The sequence below is a fragment of the Antechinus flavipes genome, chromosome 3 (assembly GCF_016432865.1).
Source record: "Antechinus flavipes isolate AdamAnt ecotype Samford, QLD, Australia chromosome 3, AdamAnt_v2, whole genome shotgun sequence".
Classification (NCBI taxonomy): Eukaryota; Metazoa; Chordata; class Mammalia; order Dasyuromorphia; family Dasyuridae; genus Antechinus; species Antechinus flavipes.
In genome coordinates, this window is record NC_067400.1 from 466,092,217 (window position 1) to 466,116,782 (window position 24,566).

Sequence of the window (24,566 nt, forward strand, 5' to 3'; positions counted from 1 at the left end):
CTCAAGAACCACCACTTTGGGTTATAGACATTTGGCCTGACTTTTGGAATCAGAAATGCTTTGTGTCCCCTTCCATGACCTATTGGACCAAATCCAATTAGCACCACTATTAGAACCAGACGATCTGTTGTGAGACTGTAATTAAGAGCATAATAGCATTTTTAGCAGCAGCTATGAGGGTGATGTGGATTTAAACTTGCTAAATTCTAATGTGCAAAATAGTTCCCAGGTTCCATTTTTTTCCCTTATCTACTCCACAGTAACATTTCACTTCTCTTTCTCTATCACTCTTCTTTAACAGACAAGATTAACACGTGATAACATGTAAGAGCTACGTTTTTGTTTCTTTTAATACACAAAACACTAGCAAGATACTGGGGACAGATTAGGTTTAATAAACACTTATTGACATAATAACTGCTAATGAGTTTTCATGTATTAAATTTATTTGTATTTTAAGGATACCTGTATAGGTCCTTCAGAATTAGATCCTATACATTTATGAGAGAATGAAAATGTTTCTGCTATTTTAGAAAACATATTTCTAATCTTCCAAGAAAACTAAATTTATGTAGAAACTTTAAGGATTAAAGTTATTTGTTATGAAGGAACAAAATCATAAGTACAGGTTCACAAAACACATCAAAAGATTAAGTCAAATAATGGATACCTTCCAGTGGAAGTGACCATAAATTAAAATGTCATGAATCAACTTGATTTAACCCAACCAAAAAAAAAAAAAAGTCAATCAGCTCTATGTTTAAGATTTAACATGTTTAAACTTTCCATCATCTATAATGAGAAGAAATTGAAGTTTGCTTGAATATAAATCCAAGGATATTTTCTCAGGGCAAAAATCTGCTAAATATTATTATAACATATTGATGCTTCCCTTGGGCCTATCTTTATCTTATCATCTGCATTTTAAACATTTTCTTTGGTCAGTTTACCCTCACAGACTGATTTCATGAATCACTTTAGAATTTAAGTTAAGACTACTAATGTTCTTATACTGAGATCTTCAGGACACAATTTATATGGCCAGAACGATTTGTTTCCTGGACGTTTATGACTGCTAACTAAATGTAAGGAGTATGAGTTGGGCTACTCAATTGTCCAGGTAAAGGAAACAGAAGGTAGGTTTTTTCCAATACTACATCCCTACCCTCCAATTTTAAGATATTACAATCAGCCAATATAAGTGTGTTTCTGAATTTGAGAGGTAGATTTTAATATGTTTAAGCTATGGTCAACATTAGAATATTTATGTGTATGAAGGGACATATTTAACAAGAAGCTGAGGAAATCTAGAAAACATTGAATTTCTCTGTGTACTGGTGATTTATAAAGATAGGAAGAACAAACAGAGCTTAAGGGGAAAAAAAGAGTCATTAAGTGAAGCTAAAGAAAAAAAATGAGAAGTTTAATACTAGTAAAATTTCACTTCTCCCTCCCTACAGATAGGTCTTCATTGAAAGCAAGAGAACATAGTCAAAGGGGAAGAGGGAAAATAGAAACAGTAATCTAGGAAATAGGAGAAGAAATTGTCAATAAGGGAGAGAAATTAATACTTAAGTACTGAAAAAAATCATTTAAGTTTTCTATATACTTGAAGGACAATAGGAAAGCCTTATGGGCAATGCTGACTTACTGGAACCAAGAATAACTTACATATTTGTACAATAGATTAAAAAAAATGTTAATAAATGCCTGCAATAGTTTTAAACAATTAAAAAAAATTGAAATAAATTAGGCCCAGTACAATAAAATAACCTAAAATTTCTCACTTTGGGGACAACTCTTCTATTTATTTTTTAAATGTTATAAATAAACTTTAAAAAATCAAATCCCAGTAACTGCCAGGAAAATACTGACAACATCCAAATGTATAGTACAATATGTACCTTCTTCCCATTCCAGAATTTCAACATGTAAAACACCATATAAATTAGCAACGACTTTAATAAAAAGAAAACCATAAACGGGTTCTTGCAACTTACAGAAAAAAAAACTTTTAAAATATTGAGTATTATTAGTAAGATATTAAACTTCTTACCTAATCAAATCCTTTTAGTATCTTTACCTGCTTTCTAAAAAGTTTTTTTTTTTTAAAGAAAAAAAAAAAAAGCCCTAAAGGAATGAGTTATGGAGACTCAATTATCTATGGAAACCATTTTACTTAATGTGGAAATAATAACTTGTGTTCAATGATGGCAAAATATACTCTGTGAACAAGCTAAGCATCCTACCCACCCACCTCAAAAGAAAACCCAGCAGCTCTCACAGTCCAGCATAGTTAAGATAATGCAAAATCATGTTTACCAGATACTAGATTCAGAAATCACCAAGGAACAATAGAGAACTTCCATGTCCTCACTGGCATCTGTAATTACATAAACAACAATCCAGGAAGGAATGGAAATGTGATTGGGAAGAACTTCAGATTATAAAAATTACATATTAAAATTAACTAATTTTAGTAAATAATCAGAATTGCTGAGCTAAAATAAAGTTTAGATTTAAATTGAATTGTGTCAAGGTTGAATTACTATTGCCAGTTCCTTTCAGAAAACTGATATTTTGGATCATTATTAAAATTGTGTAACAAAAAAGATTAATGTAAATAGTAATTAAAGCTGAGCCTTCTTATTCACTGTTATGTCAATTATTTCTATTTTGGTAACTACATGTTAGATGACATTTGGAAAAAACATTATTGCCCTTGATAGATTATTAGCACCATTATGTGGAATAAGAGTATTTATATCAACCATTTCCTAATGTCATCAATATGTAGCTAAAGCATAAGCTTTAGAAAGAGCCTGATTATGATTAGTCTTCAGAAAAAATGGGAAAAGATTGAAACAATCATTTTTTTACATTATAACTGCTTACTCAGGTAAATGGAAAAGTAGCAATAGTTTTTATTTTAGATAAGCAGTATCAAAAGTTGCTACTAGCAACCTGATTTTTTTTTAATTAACAAATATAAAATATATTAAGGAATAGAAAAGTTATTGACTTACTAAAAATTTCAAGGACATGGAATATTATAAACCATATACCCAAAACAATTCAAATAATTATTGCCTGAGCATATTATCATTATGAACTTTTTCTAAATGATGAATATTTTTTTAAGGTGTACTAAATATTTTTTTTGACAAAAAAAGGACAGAATATCCTAGGAATATGTAGCAATTTCTTGGGCACTGAGGAGAATAAGCTTGATTTTCCCAGCAATCACAATAATAGTTATCATGATGTTTCAATAATTATAAAGAAAAGATTACTACACACATGCTACAAAGTTAGCCATTATGTTCTTACTGATGATCTGTGGCTAGCATTTTTCTTTGTATCCTGGAAAAGTACAATTTAAAATGAACTTCTTTCTTTTCAAAGAAAGAGTCTTAAAAGTATAAATTGCTAAGCAGAAGTACAAAGCCTTTTAATGCAATCTTCTATAAGAAGTAATCTGAATTTTAAAAGACAATCTAACAGCAGTTACGATTCCCACTGAGATAAACCTTATTCCTTTCTTTCCTTGTTTTCTAATAATATTTGAACACTAAACATTAATGAGTCGTACTAACAAGAAAGCAAAGTATCAGAATTACCACACTGGAAATTTTTGCAGTAAAAATGTGAGACCATCTTATTTACATGAATTCAACTTTCAGTAACTACTGTTTCTGGAGTTGTATTGCTAAAATTAATTCCATCCATTATAACATTTCATCAGTTATTTTTGGGTGCAGACAAATGAACTCAAGAGAAAAATGGATCAAGTTTCAGACTGTTTCAGGTAATACTGCATTGTGTGGTCCATTTACTATAGGCAAAAAAGATAACCCTACAATAGAATGCTAAGGATATTCGGGTACTTATGGCTGGCTAGTGAAAACAGAAGACAGTTATAGCAATTTCATCAGACATTTTTACAAAGTAAATGTCTTGATGAGGATGTGCTTTAAACTTATAGTCATTCTTTATATTTACTTTATTTATTGGGGCGATGCAGAAAGTCACAAATGAGGAAAGGACACTAAGGTTTTAATGAGGGGAACAAGAGTTGTTTTCACCAGTATAGATTCACATTACAGTACACCAATATTGACAGCATTCTTTTGTCTATTTTTGGTACATAAGATGGAATCTCTCTACATAACCTTGTAAGGCTTCAAAAACTAAAAAAAAAAAAAAAAAAAAAAAAAAAAAAAAAAAAAAAAAAAAAACCTATTAGTTTACAGTTTATTTAAAAATTCTGAAAGACACTGCAAGTTCTAAACTTTAGTAGTGCTAACCCATACACAGCCATTGGGTTAAGAACCCAGTAAAAGAGCCCCCCTTCAAAGGAAGCGTGGTGACAGTGGAGTTGTGCAATATGGATATTTCTTACTACAAGAAAAGAAATTACACATGGCACATTCTCATTCATATTTTGTAATGTAAAAAGTTACAAACATACCTAATCAAATAAATAATAAAAAAAAATGAATTTGAATGTGTTTGTTAAGTATTCTAAAACCACTACATAGAATAATGGCAACTTTCACTCACATATTATTTACATGGTAATACCCAGTGTGGGTATACTGCTACAAAACTCAAAACAGAAGGAGTAAACTTGAAATGTTTTCCATAATAAAGATCTAGCAGCACAACTATCTAATGCTGTTTTTATCCCAACTGCTTCTGAAAAGTTTATTTTAATCCGTGTCTTCATCCAGTTCATAATTGTCTTTATCATAAATATCTTTTACTAAAAGAACCCGTACAAGCATATTTTCCAATGTATTTCGGTCCAGTGAAGTAGAAGAATACCAGACAGGACTATCTGTTGAACTTGAACACTCTGGTTGCAAATAAAAAACATCCGTTCTTTGATTAAGATTCTGTGGACTATTAAGGAGGGAAGGGGGGGAGACATGGACAGACAGACAGACAGACAGACAGGAGAGAGAGAGAGATCATTCTCATGTAATAAACATATTTCTTTACAATATTCTCTTTTCCCATTAGAGACCAAAAGATTCATTAACCTCAGAACATTTGCAATAGCTTTTTAAAGTTCTGTGATGAAGAAATTATTATTCTAGCATTGTTTTGAAAAGTACATGAGACAAGCATATGGTTTACATTAAAACCATGCAACAATAGAAATATTTTTAAATGGGAAGTCCCCTATATATAAACAGCTACTGGAAGACAACTGTTATTGCTCTGGTTGCCAGGGACTCTTCCTGCCACTATACTTATAAAACTATCAACTATTAATATGGTTTGACTACATTTTCAATTATACATTTAGGGGTTGGCCTAGTTACCTAATCACCATCTGTAGTATTATTCCTACAAAAAAATAAAAATAGAAGCTTACTTTCAAACTAAAAAGGGAACTTCTAGGATAAAATTTTTATACAATGGAATTGCCCACTATAGAAAAAGGTGCCTATGGGGTCTAATTTTATAAGTAAAAGCAAAAAGGAATAAAAGACAGTATTTCTTTGGCCTGAGAATGGAAAAAATGCAGGTCATTAAAGAAAAGTAGGTATAACAAGTCACTGTATGCATCACTCTTTTTTCCAAGTTAAACTGCTTAAAATCTTATTACTGCTTGATTCCCACTTTGGTCTTTTCAAAATAGTTTTGGAAAGACTGGTATCATAGAAGTTCAAATGTGGAAAGGATGATAGATATTAATAAATATTCTAATAATTTGTAGAATTTTCTTAAGGTTTTATTTGGACTCCAAAATTATCACTTAACTATGGTCTAATTAAAAGGATCTAAAAAAATATGAATGAATTGAGAACCTAAGGAGAAAAGAGTAAAAGGGAGCAAAACTAATTAAAAATAAGAAAAAATCTAATAGCTTCTGGAATTGTAAAGACTAAATCTCACTATTTAAGACAGTTCACTACATATAGACCAAATATATATTATTATGCACAACTATTTACCTTTTTGATAGGTAGCATTCAAACATTTTTACAGGACATCTAGAAGGATTGGCTGTGTTTTCAATTTGTTCAAATACTGGCTCATCATCTTCATGTTTTCTTTTTCCAGTAGTAATTTTATCTTAAAAAAAAAAAAAAAAAACAGTAGAAAAAAAACTTCTTAAGCTCATTAACATAAAGTAATGGTACTTTTGTCATTCTAAACTACAACAGAGATTAGAAACAACTAAAATTATAGTCTATGGAAACTCATGGGTATTCAAAATAAAAACCACCATGTAGCTAAAACTGGTAGCCACCATACTAAAAATATTTTTAAAGAAAAGAAGGCTATGAATTGCTTAAGTTTTATTAAAAAATAAACATAATCCTTGAATTCTTGGCATATTATGAATGGGGTCTATCACTTAGACAAAGTAGGGACAACCCTGCTGAAACAGTTCCAAAATGAAAATTGGCTACTCTACCTTCACTATCAGCTCCACACAAGGAAGACACTTGATATCGAAGACATGCTTTGTTTTCCATTGTAACAGAATTTTTTTTCCACTGCCTAAATACGGTGCCAAAGGACAGCCTTAAATGTTGCTCCACTGTTTTAAGGCCAAAATATTTAGTGTTAAAGTAGAACAGTGTGTTCAGAAGAGCTACTGGAGAGTGTGATCCTAGCTGTTTAATCCTCCAGAGATAATCTTCTTCAACACGAGAAAAAATTGATCCTTAAAAAAGAATAAGTATTAAAGGCAGTAGACAATAGAGATAGAGACTACATAGAAAAGATATAGATATGATCTTAAGAAATATAAATCAATCTTCTATCCTTTCCCAACCCCATATCATGTTTCTAAGATGTATCAATCATGAAGTAAATACCAAGAAGTTCCAGGGATGTTCTTAAATTAAACTGACCAAAAAAATTCCTACCTGAAATGTCAGGTTAACTTAAAATTACACAAATAGATAAAAGATGGCCATTTTTATGCTCTGTACAATACCCTCTTACTGCGCTCCCTGTTTCATTAAAAGAAAATGAAAAAGTGGTGGGGGACGTGAAATATGGGAATTGGACATTTTCCATCAATTACAAAAATGGATAAACAAACTGGGGTACATTTGTGACATAATTAATGAACTATAAAATGATAAATATGGATAGAAAGAAAAACCTAGGATAAAGCGAAATAAAAGAAAAGACAGTAGAAGGCAATGAACAATCTCAATCTCATGCCTTGAACACTGATGTGAAATAACGCCTGCTCTCTCTCAGCAGAGAGCTAGTAGTACAGGTGAAGGAATATGGCATACAAGTAATAGCCCTAGACTATGTATTGTTTGGTAATCTTAATTGTTTTTGTTACACCAAAGGAAATCTATATGCAAAAAGAGCGAGTGATGGGGAAATGATAGCATCATTTAAAAAAAAAAAAAATTTTATAAGAAAGAAAAAAAGAGAAAGAGAAAGAAAGCAGAATCAAAATATGGGCTTCATTCCTTAAATCATAAAGATAATATTCATATCCAATTTAGAAAAGGATCAGCAGAATAATCACTTTTTAAAATACAAAAAACATTTCTGCTGTATGATTAGAAATAATTTATGGATTTTCTCTTAAGAAAAATTACCAACACCTTCATCTATCATAGTATTCTTTATTTATAATCTTTAAACTACATATAATTAAACACTTAATATCTATTATTTTAAATAAGCACACAAGATATTAGGGAAAATATTCATAACATAAAGAATATTACCATCTGGAAGTATACTTGGTTGCCAACTTCTAAGAATTTTACTTAATTCTTGTTCAAATGTCTGGTAACCTGGATCAATAAATATGTTGTCTTTTCGATTACTACCACACAAGTACTACAAATTTTAAAAAAGAAAAAAAAAAAAAAAAGAATTAATTTTACTGGAATCAAAACAGCTTATTAGGAATATCAAGAAATAATTAACAGAGCTTTTACTTCTCTAACAAAATAAGCCAAAACAAAAAAAAAGTTTCTTTTATTCACTACCTGACATGTAAATTAAATGACATATCTGTGATGTACTATTCTGGAATACACTAAGTGTCTAAGAAATACTTGTTCCTCCACTCTTCCCCTACCCTATATAAAAAAAGAAAACCTTTGAATGATTTTGGCAGAAAATGACAAGTACTTAATGACTCCAAATAAATCATGAATTGCCAATGATGTGAAAAAGTTAAATCACAGAGAACTGCAAAATAATCTTCCCACTAGCAAGATACCAGTTTTAAATTTCAGATTATTAGAAATGGATCAGAAAAAGGTTATAAGGAAATATGTAGTACTGATTAAAGATATGAAAAATACATCCAGGATAACTGTCATTAATTGAGAAAGCAGTCTCTTTTTCCCCTTCTTAAGCCTAATCCATTATTTTAATTTTACAGCATAACAGTATACAAAGTTTATATTTTTTTGAGAAATGTAACACAGCAAGTTGTAAGAGTGAAAGTTGTTAATAAAAATATAAGTATAGAGTAAAAGCTATGAAAAGCCCCAATCATGAGCCCAGACTAATAGTTTCTTATCAATTCCTTCATTTGAATAGTGCAAAGAATTAAATGAGTCATGGGTTAGCTTTCTACTTGGAAATGATTCCCTGATTATATAATTCCAAATCATATTTCTCACCCCACCTCTCCACTCTTGCTATAAAAACACGGGGAAAGGAAGGGGGGGGGGGGGGGGGGGAGAGGAGAGACAGACAGACAGAGAGATAGAAAGGAAGGAAGGAAAAAGGAGGGAAGGGAGGGAGGGAGGAAGGAAGAAAAGATGTTTTCTTAGCTTAGTTAACAAAACTACACTAGTAATATTCATAGAAGTTAACATCAAAGTTAGCTTTCAGGTGTTCTATGTTGAGGCTACTATATTACTAACCTCTTGAATGCCAAGGCAAAGATAATAGATGCTGTCAGGTGCATAATTCTCTCCATTTGGCCTTCGAATTTCATTGACAAAATGGGCCAACCCATAATTAAGTTCAGCTGTAGTGTGAGATAGTAGATCCTCTTTTAACTTTACTGACTTAGCTAAAAAAAAAAAAAAAATGATAATGATAATAATTTATGAGTACAATTGAAGATCATAATCAAACCCATTAAGATTCAATCTAATTCATAAAGACTTCTTTTTGAGTGGGTGTCTTCCCTCTCCACCTCAAAGTATACAAATATCTATTAAACGTTCAGTTCAAAAGACAAAATTCAAAGGAAACAATCAAAATACTTACTGGATTTTAGTTCATCCGATACCAGTAGATCTTCATCAAGTTGTCGAGTTTTGACCCAGTGTTTCCATGCATTCACACCATATGTATATTTGAAAGGAAAGCTGCATTCCGAATTATCAGAACTATCATCATGAGACTGGTATCCTGATACAGCTTTTCTTTTTGCTCCCTGTTAATAATCCATCATTGTAAAATCTTTTTTTTTTTTAACTTTTTTTAAAATGTGAATTCTTTTGCATGTAACATAAATCACCACACTTAGAAAGAATCTTCAAATTGTTAAGTAAAGCTTTCACATTTTGCTGAATGCAATGAAATTATGATCAGGTTTTGTCCCAAACAAAATATATTTACTACAAGAAACATACTCCTCACCCATCCACTAAAGTATGTAACTATGAAATGCTATAGAAAAATAAGAAATGACATTTTCATTAGTTTTGGGAACTGTTTTCCCTTCTCTTTTCTTTCTCATATGGAATTATCTCATGAGGAGAGATACACTAAAACATTACCAATATATTACATCAACAATATCACCTTTCTAAAACTTCTCTGAGAAAATATAACATGAATTTAGGTAGGTTTGCCTCCAATAATGAAGTTAATGTAGGATGAAATTTTTTTTTTACAAGTAGCTTTAATTGAACCCATGCAAATTGTGCACCAAAAAAGAAAGGAAATTGAAAAAGCTACTGTTTGAGATCATTAAGTATGTACAACTAGGCTCCTTCTAAACAACGATTAATATTTTTGAAATTACCAAAATTACAGTTTCAATGACTTATAATGGATGTGATAAACCTCAAAAAACATAAATCTAGAAAATTGACAATAACATTTTTCAATGACACTCCTGAACTGCCTAACTTAAATCTGTATAACCACAAATCCTGGTGGGGAAATGGGGCAAAAAGATAAGATATTACATTCATAAACCACCTTGTTCAAAGAAATTATCTTTTTTTGAGCTACTACTTAATTTCAGTATATTATGAGAATAAGTAAAATAATTTACTTGTCAAAGTCACAGAACTAGGTAAAAAGGTTCCTTGTAATTTCAAAATAACCTAGATATAACACCTCTTAAAAAAGATTTTCAAGGGGCAACTAGATGGTGCAGTGGATAGAGCACCAGCCTTAAAGTTAGGAGGATCTGAATTCAAATCCTGCCTCAGACACATAATACTTGCTAGCTGTGTGTGACCCTGAGCACTAAGTCACTTAATCCCAATTGCTAGAAAGGGAGGCGGGAGGGAGTAGGGGTGAGGGGGAGAGGGGGAAGAAGAGAAGATTTTCAAAAGCTTAAAGGAAGAAAATATAAAAGATTATTTTTCTCCTTATCTGAAGAGTATATTAAAACCATTCTTAATAGTGATTCTCAAGGGCCAAAAAAGGACAATGAAGCAGAAAGAGGGCATTTTATACCTTCTTTTTAGATCGAGGTCGTGGCTGCTCCTCATATTCTTCTCCAAAGACAGGTGGTAATAGAAATTCATTTTCCATGTCAAGCTCTTCTGCAGCTAAAAAAGCAGACTGAGTTATTTTCAAATAAAAACTCAAAGGGTCTTAAAAAATTCCAGAATTACAAGAAGAATGGGATTAAGGAAGACTGAAAACCCAATGCCGGTTAAGGATGTATTTTCATTTTACACTGTCTAGAAGAGAGGTACAAAAAAAGCACTATGATCTGCTCTTTTATAACCAAATGCAAAAACTAGAATTAAAGAAAATTCCCTCATGAAATACATAGAAAATATAGAAATTTTAGAAAATTATTTAAAAAGAATAATGTAAGGAAAACTGTCATGAGTTCTGAAAGATAAGAAGACATTAACAACACAGCTCAAAATAAAGCTACTGCTCAAAACTATAAAATTCACCCTATGCTTTAAAGTCAAAAGTCAAAACTTCTGAGAAAGAATTAACAACAACATGAATATTTTCATTATCTCATTTCATTTTTTAACTGGATAATACTTCTATAGATTCTAGGACAACTTCTTAGGTACTAATCTTTTCTCCTTGAATATAAATATAGCATCTTGACTTGCCAAAAAGCGTGAAAGAAACTACCTGTTCAATTGCCACTAATTTACAACTACTATGCTATGATTGTGGTTGACAACCTACTTATGTGTTTCCTGGATATTCATGATTACTCAGGTTAACCAATTGTTATTGTTAGCAAACTAATGTTCTATGTGGCCTTTTTGCAAGTTCTGTGCCATCCCAGCTAAGTAAGGGAACAAGGCAACAAAGGGAGTGATGCTACAGTTTTATGTGAATGAAAAATTATAAAAACAAAAATAAAATCCTTAATGAAAATATATAATGATAGTTCAGTACCTCTAGGAAAATCAATTTCAATGTCGAGGTCTGGTTCATATGGAACGTCTGGCATATTTGCTTGTGTTTCTGTGTCAGAATTCTTCATGGCATCTGTATCTACTATTACATCTGTTTCAATAATTACACCTGAAATAAGTTTAGAAATATTATACATGGAAAAATACTGACACAAAACACATCATTATGAAACCCCAATTCTATTCAATTTTGGAAAACAAAAAATTGAGGGAAGGCATTTAACAAACCACATTATACATTAAAAGAAAAAGAATAAATTTGACAAATTCTCATGGAAAATTCCAGAAAGAATGAAAACAGTCAATTGTCTAAAAAATATTAAACTTACATTTTCATAAACAAAAATCTTACTAAATCTAAATTCTTTAAACTTCAATCTACTCAATTTCTTACAACAATTAATGATGAAATAATAATATAGCCTTACTGTTTAGAGAATTCTAAAAATACTGACTAGTATTTATTCAAAAACATGCTAAATTAAAACATGTTAATTCACGTTCCAGTTAATGGAAGCATAAATGCCCTTAATGAATAACAGAATCAATTATCTTATATTCATTATTAATATTGTTATCGAAATGGCTAAATTAAATCATTGAATCCAGAGACTACAAATCAACAATATATGGGCCATCTTTTGTCTATCACCCTGGCATGTAATCAGCCCAATGTACTTAAAACTACCTCCAATATAGCCTTATATTTCTTTTCTTCGTTAGTGTCCCTCATTTTTACATGGAATAAGAATTTAGTACATTCTTCATTGCACACAAACTTCAAGCTTCTACTCAATATGTGAAGAACTATGGGTAAAAACACTATTTGAGGCCTGTCTACCATAATCCCTCTATAAACCCAGCATAACAATAAACATATTTTTGATCCTCTGCTCCACTCTCCATGCATGAATTCAGATGTACAAGATGACCATAGGATATATATTTCCCACTACTTTCAAGGTTTCTTAATAACACATGTAGTGTTTTATAAGTTACCTAAATTTATTTCTTATCCACCTAGATATGCATCACTAACAATATGGTCAAGAGTCCTTAGAAAGCACTTGTGCATAACACACAAATTATGGCCTAAGTTATTCAACATCAAACAAAACACTGCCAGAACACTCTGGAAGAATAAAAACTCTAATGTACATAAATCCTACAATGAATGTTAAACTATCTTTAAATTTAATTGGAAAAACAAAATACTATTAAGAGGACAAAAAACTAACAAGGTTGTGAATCTGTTAAGTTTGAGGAAAATTGAATGTTCTTTGTGTATAATGATTTAACACAACTCTACTAACAATTTGAATTTCAGTTGGAATATGCTACTCATCATTTCATGAGGACAGCATAAACTATATGTACAATCATCTTTTATATACAAATAAATTCAAAAGCTCTTTTAAAGGCTTTAGGAAATCCACAAATTCAAGTATACCTATGGACTACATGACTTTACATTCTTCTTGAATTATGGCACCAAAATTGTTTATTGTAAAACCAACACAAAAATCTGAAGGCTCAGAAAGTTTTAATGAGGATTTTAAGTCTTAATCAGTTATGATTAAGAGGCAGTATGGTGAAGTAGAATGAATGCTTCATGTACAAAATTAATGTCCATACACTGTTAAGCCTAAAAAACACTATTGCTGCAGTCATCATCTCATTTCCCTGTTTTAAGTGCTAGCAACTTCCAAAGATCCTTGATTATTAACACAGAACAGTCTTTCTGAACCTTTATGGATAGCATTTATGGGTTGCCATGGCCAAAGTATTAGCATCTAGTGGCCCGTTTTTTGATCATGAGCATCTCCTAATTTAGTTAGAATGTAATTTAAGACAACAAATGCTGAGCTGGCACTCCAAGCCTTCCTAAGTAATAGACTTTTAAGAAACGACAATGAGGAATTGGTAAAAGATTTAAGGGAAATGTCTCAAATTAATTTGTGCTACCTTTACCATTAACTTAATATTTAATTATATATAATATTATGCTGGCAATCACCTACTGAATTATGGATGTCACTGCTTTCCTTCTACTATCATTAATAATGCAGATGTACACCTCCACAGAACAAATTCTGTTAAAATAAAAATGCTAAATCTTGTAACACAATTTCATTATCATGAACATTATTTGGAAGAGGAAAGCTATTACCAACAGAGAATACTAGTAAATATGTGAAGAAAAATAAAAATCTGTGATGAAGAAAAAATGTTTGTGTGAAGGGGGGAGGATAGGAAATGGAGAGAATAACAACATTTAAATTATCAGGATTATTTTGGAGCATCTATGTTTCAGTAAGGGCAATTAGATGGAGCAATGAACAGAATGACAGACCTGAAGTTAGGAAATATATACTAGCTGTATGACCCTGGGCAAGTCATTTAACACTGTTTGCCTGAGTTTTCTCATCTGTAAAATAAGGAGAAGGATATAGAAACCACTCCATTACTTCTGCCAAGAAAATCCTAAATGGGGTTACAAATGGTAAATGCAACTAAAAAACAAGTTTGAATAAAATGGCTTATACAATACACACACTTTTTACTATTGTACTCACTGTTAATATCAGTAGCTTCTGTTTTTTCTTCTTCAGCTATTATATCTGTTGTCATTGTAAGAAGCTCACCACCAAGGGGATCGGAACATACTTTATTCTTTAATTCTTCAGATACTACAGGAATTTTTTCATTACTCTCCGGTGGAGTAGGCAAAAATATAGGTACTGGCACCTAATAAACCAAAATATCTACTGTTACCAAAAAACAACTGCTAATAGATGCCAATATTTTTTATTTTGTAATATTTTGTAATAAATGTATTACAAATGATTTTGATACCTAATTCACTTTTATTATGTTAAGCACATTATAAGGTACATAACTTTGAAAAGAACATCTGTTTTTTATTTGCTAGTCTTTTCCAGGTAAAATAAAAATGCTTTTCAAGCATCTAGAAAAAATTAGGAAAAAAAGAGGATTTGGGGAAACTGAATTATTCAGAGGCTCAGTGACAGCAGCAGAACACTGACAACAATATAATGAGCAACAATTAAAAGTGATTTACAAAGAAATAACTAAGTTTAAAACATGTTTAACTCATTCAGATATGGCAGATAACAGATAAAAATCTAAATCTAAATATTAGAACATTAGGGGAAGTGAATTAAATTTAAAAACTGTTGGGAAAACTAAAAAACAATATGGGAAAAGAGGAAAGACAAAGCCCAAAGAGCTTAGATCTGTATCACATAACACGAACAGAATTCCAAACAAACATTAAAATACTTGTTTAAAATTTGGGGGGGAAAAAAATGGAATGGCATGGTTTGAAATGAGAGATGATTTATTCAATAAATATCAGGAAAAAAGCAATTGTTTAAATACTGAGATGTTTTCCCATGCTTCTCTCTATTCATTATATTGGGTCTTTTTTTTTTTTTTTTAATTTATTGATGTCTTTTTTAAACTTATCAACATTTCCCCCAATATGTTTCTTCCCCTCTCCCAAAGCCTTCCCAAATAATAAAAATTATTTTTAAAAAAATAGAGACCAAAAGAAGGGATTAAAAAATTTTAGCAACACTGATCAAAAACACTGGAAAATTCTGAAAATATGTATAAAGAAACCATAAGCTAATTTTCATTCTACAGTACTAACATTCAACTTGTGTAGACGTCTATAGATAAAGGATCAGCTTTGGTTACTTCTTTGAACTCACTGCAAAGTGAAGTGGAATCAGATGACTAATCACATTAACAATAAATATAGTTTAAAAAACTGTTGCCAAATAAATTATAATGAAAAAAACTTGGATTAAAGTAAAACATGAAGTGGCACCATGCCATACTCCTCCTTTGTATATTGAGGGGACAAGTATGAAAACACTATATAATTGCACTACTACCTAAGTAATTTTTTGATGAATGTTTTTCCCCTTATAAGAGATGGTTCTTGGGTCAGCTAGGTGGTGCAGTGGATGGAGCACCAGTCCTGAAGTCAGGAGAACCTGAGTTCAAATGTGACCTCAGACACTTAACACTGCCTAGCTGTGTGACCCTGGGCAAATTACTTAACCCCAATTACTCAGTTAAAAAAAAAAAAAAAAAAAAAAAGAATGCAAGAGATGGTTCTCTAGAAGGTGGAGGGGATACACTGGCTAAGGTAGAGAATAAAAAGCTGCAATAAAAACATAGGTCAAACTAGAGGCATAATATGCCTCAAAGCAATGAATTAAAAGTTAAGCACACACAAAAAATTCTACTCTATGTCTTTCTGGAAATAAAATCAGAGAACTAATATTTATGATTTATGAAATTAAGACTACTTTTATTAATAATTAAATGTCCAAAACATATTATGAACACTTCTAAAAAGAAATTATCATTTATATCAAATTATGAAAGACATATACATCAGATTTTTAAAATGGAACATTCCTCTGCCTACTTTAACAACCTAACTGTACTTAATCAAATCAGTGTCATATTTACAAAAAAATCTGATAGATTTCAAAGACTTAACTTACTGGAACAGGAACAGCAGTAGGAACAGGAATGTTCTGACTATACATATGCATGGGTACAGGAATATACACAGGTACAGGTATAGGAACCGGAACATATTCTGTCTTCCAATTGTCTTCTAAAAGCCAATAAAAACAAATAGGCAATGATATTAAATATTACTTATGTTAACTGGTAAGAGCCAAATGAATTCAGTTAACAATGACATTCAAATAGGAGTAAACACCAATTAGAAACTCTACTATGGGAAAAACATGGCTTACAAAAATCATTAAGAATTATATCATCTTGAAGCTTTAATATTCCTAATGTAGAAAAAGTGATACTTCTGATATATGCAAAAATATATCATTTTTATATTCATAAAATATATGAATATTTTAGGCATTCATAACACTCTCTTCCCCAAAACAGAAAAACAAAGAAAGGAACTTATTAAAATACTAAACAAAATGTTTGATTGAATTAAAATAAAACCCATACAATGATCAACAGATTAAAAGTGAATGAAAGTAAGGGTTTTATAGAGAATATTTGCTGACAATATTATAATTTATATTAATAAAAATTTCTTTCTTCTGTTTATTGAATTCATTTTAAGGAATGAGAAAATTGAAATTTTAATAAGACTTAAAAAATAAAATATATATAATCACAAACTTTATTTCTAAAATAACAAAAGGAAATGATCACTCTTGTACAATTCTAACAAGAAAGCAGTTACTAGTATTTTTTTCCATTTCTCCAACTCATGACCATGTATTTTTTCAGAAAATTCCAATTTTTCATTTCCATTATTTAAAATGTTTGTTACACTGAAGCATAATAGTACTTCCCAAGAATTGACAACACAAACTCAACTAGTTTTAGAAATAGATCTCTTCCATTTAAAATCTATCATTAATGAAATGTATAATTAAATATTTTAAAAAACTTACCTGTCTGACAAGATTTTGTTTGCATGTGAGGTTTACAATATGTGGCTTTTGTCATTGTCAAAGGTTTACAAAGCACTGCTTTGTTCTTCATCTCTTTATTAGGCGTTGGGGAAGGAGGTGGTGCTGAACTCTAAGATAAAAACAGAAAGAGTTGATTTCTTAAGCTATAGAGTTTGCATATTTTCAAAGTTTTAAGTCAGTTTATATTTTGAAGTTATGATGTTATTAATGTTTGTTTTGTCTAGCATGTAACAAATGCAACCAAATAATACTACATGCAAATTTTATGAATATATACATCAGTATATTTTGGAAAAACAAATAAAACATGACCTGGAATTTATCAGAACATGTGAATACAAGAATACTGCGTTTTGATAATGTCAAGAGTTGAGCACATCTTAAGAGTACAAAAATCTTTTAATTCAAAAAATGCTTTTTAAAAGAAAAATCCTTTCTGAACAGCTAAAATGTGAATATGATATACTAGCTCCTTCTACTGGATTAACTGCAAAGCATTAATTTACAAAAATAAGAAATTCTAAATAAAAAAAATTACTTCCATGTTATGAAGTACAGTTTCAAGAAATAGGGTAAATCAAACTACAATCATGGCACACTCCAAGGGATAGGGGAAGCTAAGAGCCTAGAAACAGTTCACAACCAACAGAATAACAAAAGTAGGCTAGAAAGGCTTACTGCCTCTTACAAAACTACCCTTTTCCTGCCCTGTCTGCCTCACATAAAGCAATAATTCTAAATTCCATTGTAGCATTATGATAAATCTCTGAAATAAAGAAATGCAATGTGGGGGCAGCTAGCTGATACAGTGGATAGAGCACCAGCCCTGAAGTCAAGGGGACCTAAGTTTAAACCTAACCTCAGACACTTAACACTTCCAAGCTGTGTGATCCTGGGCAAGTCACTTAACCCCAATTGCCTCAGCCAAAAATAAATAAATAAATGAAGAGAGAGAAAGAGAGAGAGAGAGAGAGAGAAAACAGGAAAAAAGGTAAAAAGGATAAATTTTAAAGTGGCAGGTTGATCTTGTGTGTATCTCACACATGCACATTCTGTGTGTCTCAAGAATAAGCCATACAGAACAGATACCTTAAATTTCTTGTATCATCCTATTTCTGTTCTCTGTATATGCAATTTCCCATTCTATTTGGCATATGTTATATTTAGAACAAGAAGAAAAATAAATTAAAATAAAGTGAAAAATAACATACATTTAACAAACTTACCGTCACTTTTGTCCGAGGAGTCTGACAACCCTGGTCTAAATATAAACAGAATGAAAATAAGACAACTTCATTTCATTCCATAAATCTTTCAAATTAATGTTATATCAATAAGACCTGTAATGCTGTTGGTATGATAACTGCCTCCCAGAACATTAAACTCAACTCTTCTGAAATTTATAGGATCCAAAGTTGCCAGAGAATCAGAGATAAAGTGACTTTTACTATCATAACACCATTTATCAATCAAATTATTAAACTCATAATGGGCGAGGCATAATGTTCAGTACTGAGGAGATAAAAATGAAAACACAAAAATCACTACATTCAAGTAGTTTTACATTCTTACACAAAACATTAAGTATTCGAAGGGTGATTGGAGCCCAGATCTTACTCCCAAATTCAACCCACTATCCCTCTGAATATTCAACCCAATATCCCTCTCAATTATTTTTATGAAGTTTTAGTGAATTTTAAAAGTCATTTCAAGATAAAGTTCTAAAGTTCTGTTAATACTTAAAATGTAAATGATATCAATTAGCCAAAGTTTTATGATAAAAATAGAGCTTCTCTGGCATAATATCTCTGCAAATAGATAATGAAATAGGTTTGTTGAATAAATCATAAAAGGAGAATTTAGCTTGTCTCATCAAAAATGGATTTTCCTTTCTGCAATTATGTGTCTTCTGTACACAAGACATGATTCCAAGGTGCTTCTAGATGTATTTTAAAACAAATATAAAAAATTAGCTTCTTTCATGAAGTTAAAATTTCAAAACAGTTTTTACCTCAGATGCTTTCTTAGGTAGTAATTCCCTAATTCCACATGCCCTGAGATTTTGAAACATGGGATGATAAAAGATAATGAAGCAGCTAGTCAAGTGATAAAGTGATTTGTTTTCTAGACCTGGAGTCAGGAAAATCTGAGTTCAAATCTAGTCACAGACATTTATTGTGTTATCCTGGACTCATCATTTAATATATGCCTCAATTTTCCAAAGTTCACCTACCTCCCAGAGCTCTGAGGATCAAATGACATATTTATAAAATGCTTTGTAAAGACTTAAGCCACCACATAAATGCTAATTATTTTATTAGCAAATAACCAATTTAAATTAAACTGATATCTATAACTGGATATTAACATGGCTTTGGAGATCTGTATTTAATTCTTCAGAATCTATAAACTAGGTACCACCTAACCACACACAAATTCAGAAATACTACAAGACATATTAAAAGTTCAGCAAAACAACATTCTCATTTAAAGCTGGAAATAAAAATATGCATAGTCAATAACAACTGGAAATAGTTTTAAGTGTTAAGATATTTTATACTATTTTCAAGAAATACCAGTGCCATTCAATGATATACCTAATTTCAGATAACAAAGCTTTTTTAAAATGTCAAGCATCTTGAACCCGCCAAAGTCCATTTGAAGTACAAAAGGAAATAGCCTGTAGACAAAAATAGATCCTTCTACTCTAAGCTATATTTAACTTTGTCCTCAAAATTACAAGAAATGAAATACTACTTAGTTTTTAAATGGAGAAACTTGAAAACTTGGCAGAGATTTTCCAAGTTACTACCAGAGGCACTACATACCATAATGTAAGTTTTCAGGTCCTTTTTGGGTTGCCATGTTAGGTTCATTCTGCTGACAGTAAAAACGCAGTAAGCAGTGCTGATCACAGAAATGCTTCATTTCCCCACGCCACTGCACACGTTCTTTAAGAGTTCCTTGGGATTTACAACAGTCACACCTTGCAGCCTTAATATAAAAGGAAAGTTTCAGATATTTTAAATAAGAGGTCTCTCAAAGAAAAAATCCAATAGTACATACAGGCAAATTAAAAGATTTCTTAAATTAACTTTACTCATCAACAATGGAATTCAAATCCAAATGATATTTTTACAAATAAAATCTTTGCTAATAAAAAAAATTATGCCCCAAATTATTCTGTGCACATATGCAACTTAACAGTCTAAAAATTTTTCTTCCTTAAGCGAAAAAAGACTGGTTCATTAAATTTTCAATAATCTTTTATTACTTACCAATGGTCAGAAAGACCAAAACATAAATTTTGATCAAATTTTAATGTGTTTTTATTAACCCGAATTATAAAATCAATATCAAGTTTTGTGGATAAAGTTTTAAGCCCAGCTAGATATTCTTAAGTTGCAGCCAAGTGCAAAACTGAAGTCACATGTAAATATACCAGTCAAAAACCATTAAAAGCCGAACAAAATGATATTTGATTGTATAATAAAAGATTTCCTTTGCAAAACTCAACATATGTTGAGTAAAAATAGAGTGTATATAAGGATTTTAACAATCATTTTTTTAAAAAAAGGCCACTGCAAAAGGCTTTGACTTAAAACACCAATGCAAGACAACTATTTGTCTTAAACAGAATAGCATCGATTAATGCTTTGAGGTTAAAATTTTTTAAGTATTAAACTGTTTGGGAAAAGGTCAGCCTATATCCCTTAAATCAAGATGTAGCTAGGTACTATTCTAAATATTTCCAGAGAGAAAAAAGGGTAATTCACAATAAAAACAAGAAAATTATTGTGCTATTAGAAAAATATACAAACAGTAGTTCATTAATGTGAAAACTATTTAAGGATTTTTCCTTTTTTAGTTTTTAGCCTATTTCATGCCTGTTTTTCTCCATCTTTTGTCCATTTTCACTATCCCTTAAGGTCTCTATAAGAGGGCAGACATAGAAGAGAGAAAGGTTGAATTTCAAATTCAGTTCCTATTAAATGTTTCTAAAGTAACTTTTTGCAAATATAAAATGCTATGTAATTTTTAAAAATCATCCACCTAACTGCAGGAAAGATTGAATAACTGCAAGACATCTGTGCTCATATACTTAAAAGATTTTTCAAGATTTTTTTGTAGCTAAAGGTATATCCTGGCTGATTTTTCCTCATGACCCCAAACAATTAAAGAATTAGTATAGTTTTTATTTGCTTAATTTATGGCTAGAGAGATCTTAGAAAAGCTACAACTTTAAATTTCTGTTCAAGAATGTTGACTGTTATGTTCTTAAAGTCTTATGTAACAGACATACCCAAAGATTAGAACACAGGATCTTTTTTTTCTCCAGGACAGGTTTTTCCCCTGCTAAATAAAGGTTGAATAAATGATTCTCAGTATCAATTATGAATACCAGTGATGGTAATGTCACTTCTCATCAGCAAATTTCTGAGACCAGAATTATACTGCTACCTACAAGCCATTAGCCACATTTAAAATTCAAAGAATAACATTAATATTTAGACATATTAACGCAGATATTTTAATACTAACCATAGATTAGATAATATTTTCTGAATACTTAACTAGAAATGAAACTGGCAAAAAACTAATTTCAACTGCTCTATCTTACACTAAAGTATTAACACCTAAATACAGAAAAATAACTTCACCTAATCTACAATGGGTCAGAACATCATAAAAAGAGGAAATTCTTTTCTACATTATTATTAATGATCTGATTATTTCAATGATATTTCTCTTTAAAGGTTCATTTCTATACCTGTTTTATTCTCTGCAAGCCTTAAATCATTCAATAGGCTACAGATATACTAGAAAACTATTAAGACAGTATGTGACTATCTAGCTCTGAGTATATAATATAAATTAGTAATCTAGAAAAGGGGTATTAAAGGGAGGGGAGGGCAGTGGGGAAGGCCCGACTAGTTTAATTACATGTGAACACTGAAAAATCATAATCTTTCATTTTATAATTACTGATTTCCATAATTTGCACTGAGAATTGAATAATCATTAAAAATATATAAACCCCCCCAAATACCCAATCACAGAGACATGTATTTTCAGAGCACTGCAAAGAGTAATTACCATTGCAATCCTTTCTTTTCAAACATTCCCCTATCCCTACCCCATTGGGTAGGGATAATTTACTCAATGATGAATGTATATAACAAAAAAACAAAGCTCAGAACTTAAAGTTCAGTTGTATTCCAAAGTGTTTTCTGAATTAGCAGATACTAAAACAAAACAAAACAAAAATCAGTGTGTCCCATATACCCCAAAATCTGTTTAGAATAAGAGTCACCAATTTTTTTTCAAGAATTAAACATACATTACCTCCTATATAATTCCATTTTTCAAGGTATTTAAGATTTAGGGGATCCCTGAGGCAGCTAGATGGAACAGTGCATAGTGCACCAGCCCTGAAGTCAGAACTGAGTTCAAATCTGGATTCAGCCACTTAACACTTCCTATTGTGTGATTCTGGGCAAGCCACTTACCCCCAATTGCCTCAGGAGAAAAAAAAAAAAAACTCAGGGATTCCTAACATTCCAAAGAACAGAGTTTGAAAATCACTACTTAAATTCAACCATAATACAACTGAATATTCATTGGGCAATATAATTATTTTAAAATTCTGACCACTTGCCTTCATTCCCGGGCCTGACTTTGACCATTCTAGCAGAATAACAATTTGTTATTTTCTGTAGTAAAAAATGGTATTTGTCCTCAATTAGATAAACCTTGCCTGCTTAGTTATTAGGCATGGACAGGATAGAAATGATAGACAAAATATAATTTTAAAAGTAACTTTTAAAGACCATCTTCCCATTCATTGCAGGAATCCTTTCAGGTATATTTCTGGATTGATGTTGATCCAGTCTCTGCTTGAACATGGCCAATAACAGGAAACATCCCACTTCAGGAGGTAGTTCATTCCAAACTTGAACAATACTAACTAAATTCTTATTAACTTTTTTGTTATGTCAAGATGGTTCCTGCTCTGAATTCTATAGCAGTAATCAAATCTCAACTTAAAATTATCACAGGGAATGAGAGAGGAATGTGTGTTAAAATTTTTTAAATGTAAAGAGATTTTCACAAATCTTTTGCTAGAAAGCTTTTATTAATTTCCAATTATTCTTTTGACTGAAAAATGAGACTACCAGAAGAGTGTCTAACTTTGCATACTGTCAAGGACTGATAATAAAATAGAATATTTTGCAGCTGAGTGACTGTATTTATAAGATGCTTTCAAAAATAAAGAATATATAAAATCTTACACATAACAGGTTTAGAGAGATGATAAAATACATGCCAAAAAACACTTGTCATATTAGATTTTCTAAGAAGGCAGCTTAATTTTTTTTTTTTAAAGGGCCCTGTATTAAAGAAATATTTAATGTGGTCACATGCTTTTTAAAACTGAGAAAACTCCAGTGGCAAGAATAAAAATACGTCTGGTTTCCATAAAAACTTTTCAGACTAGTCTAAAGAAAAAAAAAAAAAAAAAAAGATTAGGGACAGCTCATAGAAACAGTAGACTTTTTAAGAATGGAGACCTTTATAGCAATCTATACCAATTGTTTGAACTGCTAGATGTAGAGAAGGAGGTAGAGGGGAAAAAGGGGAGAGGGAAAATGGAAGATGACAATTGGAAAAATATTCTAGATAAAGGCAAAATGATCATCCACAAATAACTGTGTGCCAAGATACCAAGAAATATTTATTTTGAAAAAGAGGTGGAGGATATTGTCTGTCCAGGCATACATGTAAGCAAAAGGTCATTAAAGCTGTTTCAATATCTGACTAACTGAATGTCAGTTTTGATTCTAATCACAATGTAATTTTTCACAAGTACACTGTGAAAAACTGAAGGCAAGTTGCCTTAGTTTTAACTCTGTTAAGTTCTAATATGCCAGAGAGAAATCAGATCATTTAAAAAATACAATATGATCCAGGGCATAGAGACCACGCATGTGAAAATTTTAAAAGACTGCCCATTAAGTCTTGCCATTTATGCCATACAGTACAAGATAAGGCTACACCATATCTATTCTTAAAATTTGGGTATAGACTAGTATAGTTTATTGCTGATGTAGCCTGGATTGATTTAACTCCCAAATAAATTAAGATAACACTATGGGTATGGTTACTTAGAGTTCATTAAGAAATTTTTGTGGAAACCTTAAGAAGCTGGAGTAAAATAACAATAATATTTTGTCGATTAAAAAAAAAAAATCCTTGAAAGAAACTGCATTAAAGAGACTCAAATAAATGTATTTTTTTCACTCAAAAATAATGGCTCAACAAAAAACAAAAACAAAAAAGCACACAGAGCAATAACAAAAAATCCTCTTTCTACACTGCCTATTGATAACCTCCTCTGAGATGGCTAAAATAAATCATCTTTAGCTCTTTTAAATCAGTCAGCACATAGCTGACTGTGTTACCA

The 24,566-nt window shown here is 31.0% G+C and overlaps 1 protein-coding gene across 3 annotated transcripts in view; it reads right to left on the reverse strand.

The window, feature by feature from the left end:
* Positions 1–372: 372 nt before the first annotated feature.
* ZMYM2 (zinc finger MYM-type containing 2) overlaps positions 373–24,566 on the reverse strand; it is a 78,051-nt gene continuing 53,857 nt past the window's right edge. For 2 of the 3 annotated variants that reach the window (XM_051986610.1, XM_051986607.1), the window contains 13 exons: positions 19,930–20,095; positions 18,328–18,362; positions 17,081–17,210; positions 16,145–16,260; positions 14,177–14,348; positions 11,581–11,709; positions 10,660–10,754; positions 9,232–9,400; positions 8,880–9,031; positions 7,722–7,836; positions 6,434–6,685; positions 5,967–6,087; positions 373–4,905 (listed from right to left, as the gene is read on the reverse strand). In XM_051986610.1, the coding sequence (XP_051842570.1) occupies positions 4,713–4,905; positions 5,967–6,087; positions 6,434–6,685; positions 7,722–7,836; positions 8,880–9,031; positions 9,232–9,400; positions 10,660–10,754; positions 11,581–11,709; positions 14,177–14,348; positions 16,145–16,260; positions 17,081–17,210; positions 18,328–18,362; positions 19,930–20,095 (1,845 nt within the window). In that variant the 3' untranslated portion in view covers positions 373–4,712. The remainder of the gene's footprint in view (positions 4,906–5,966; positions 6,088–6,433; positions 6,686–7,721; positions 7,837–8,879; positions 9,032–9,231; positions 9,401–10,659; positions 10,755–11,580; positions 11,710–14,176; positions 14,349–16,144; positions 16,261–17,080; positions 17,211–18,327; positions 18,363–19,929; positions 20,096–24,566) is intronic. The other variant, XM_051986609.1, reaches the window with a different exon arrangement.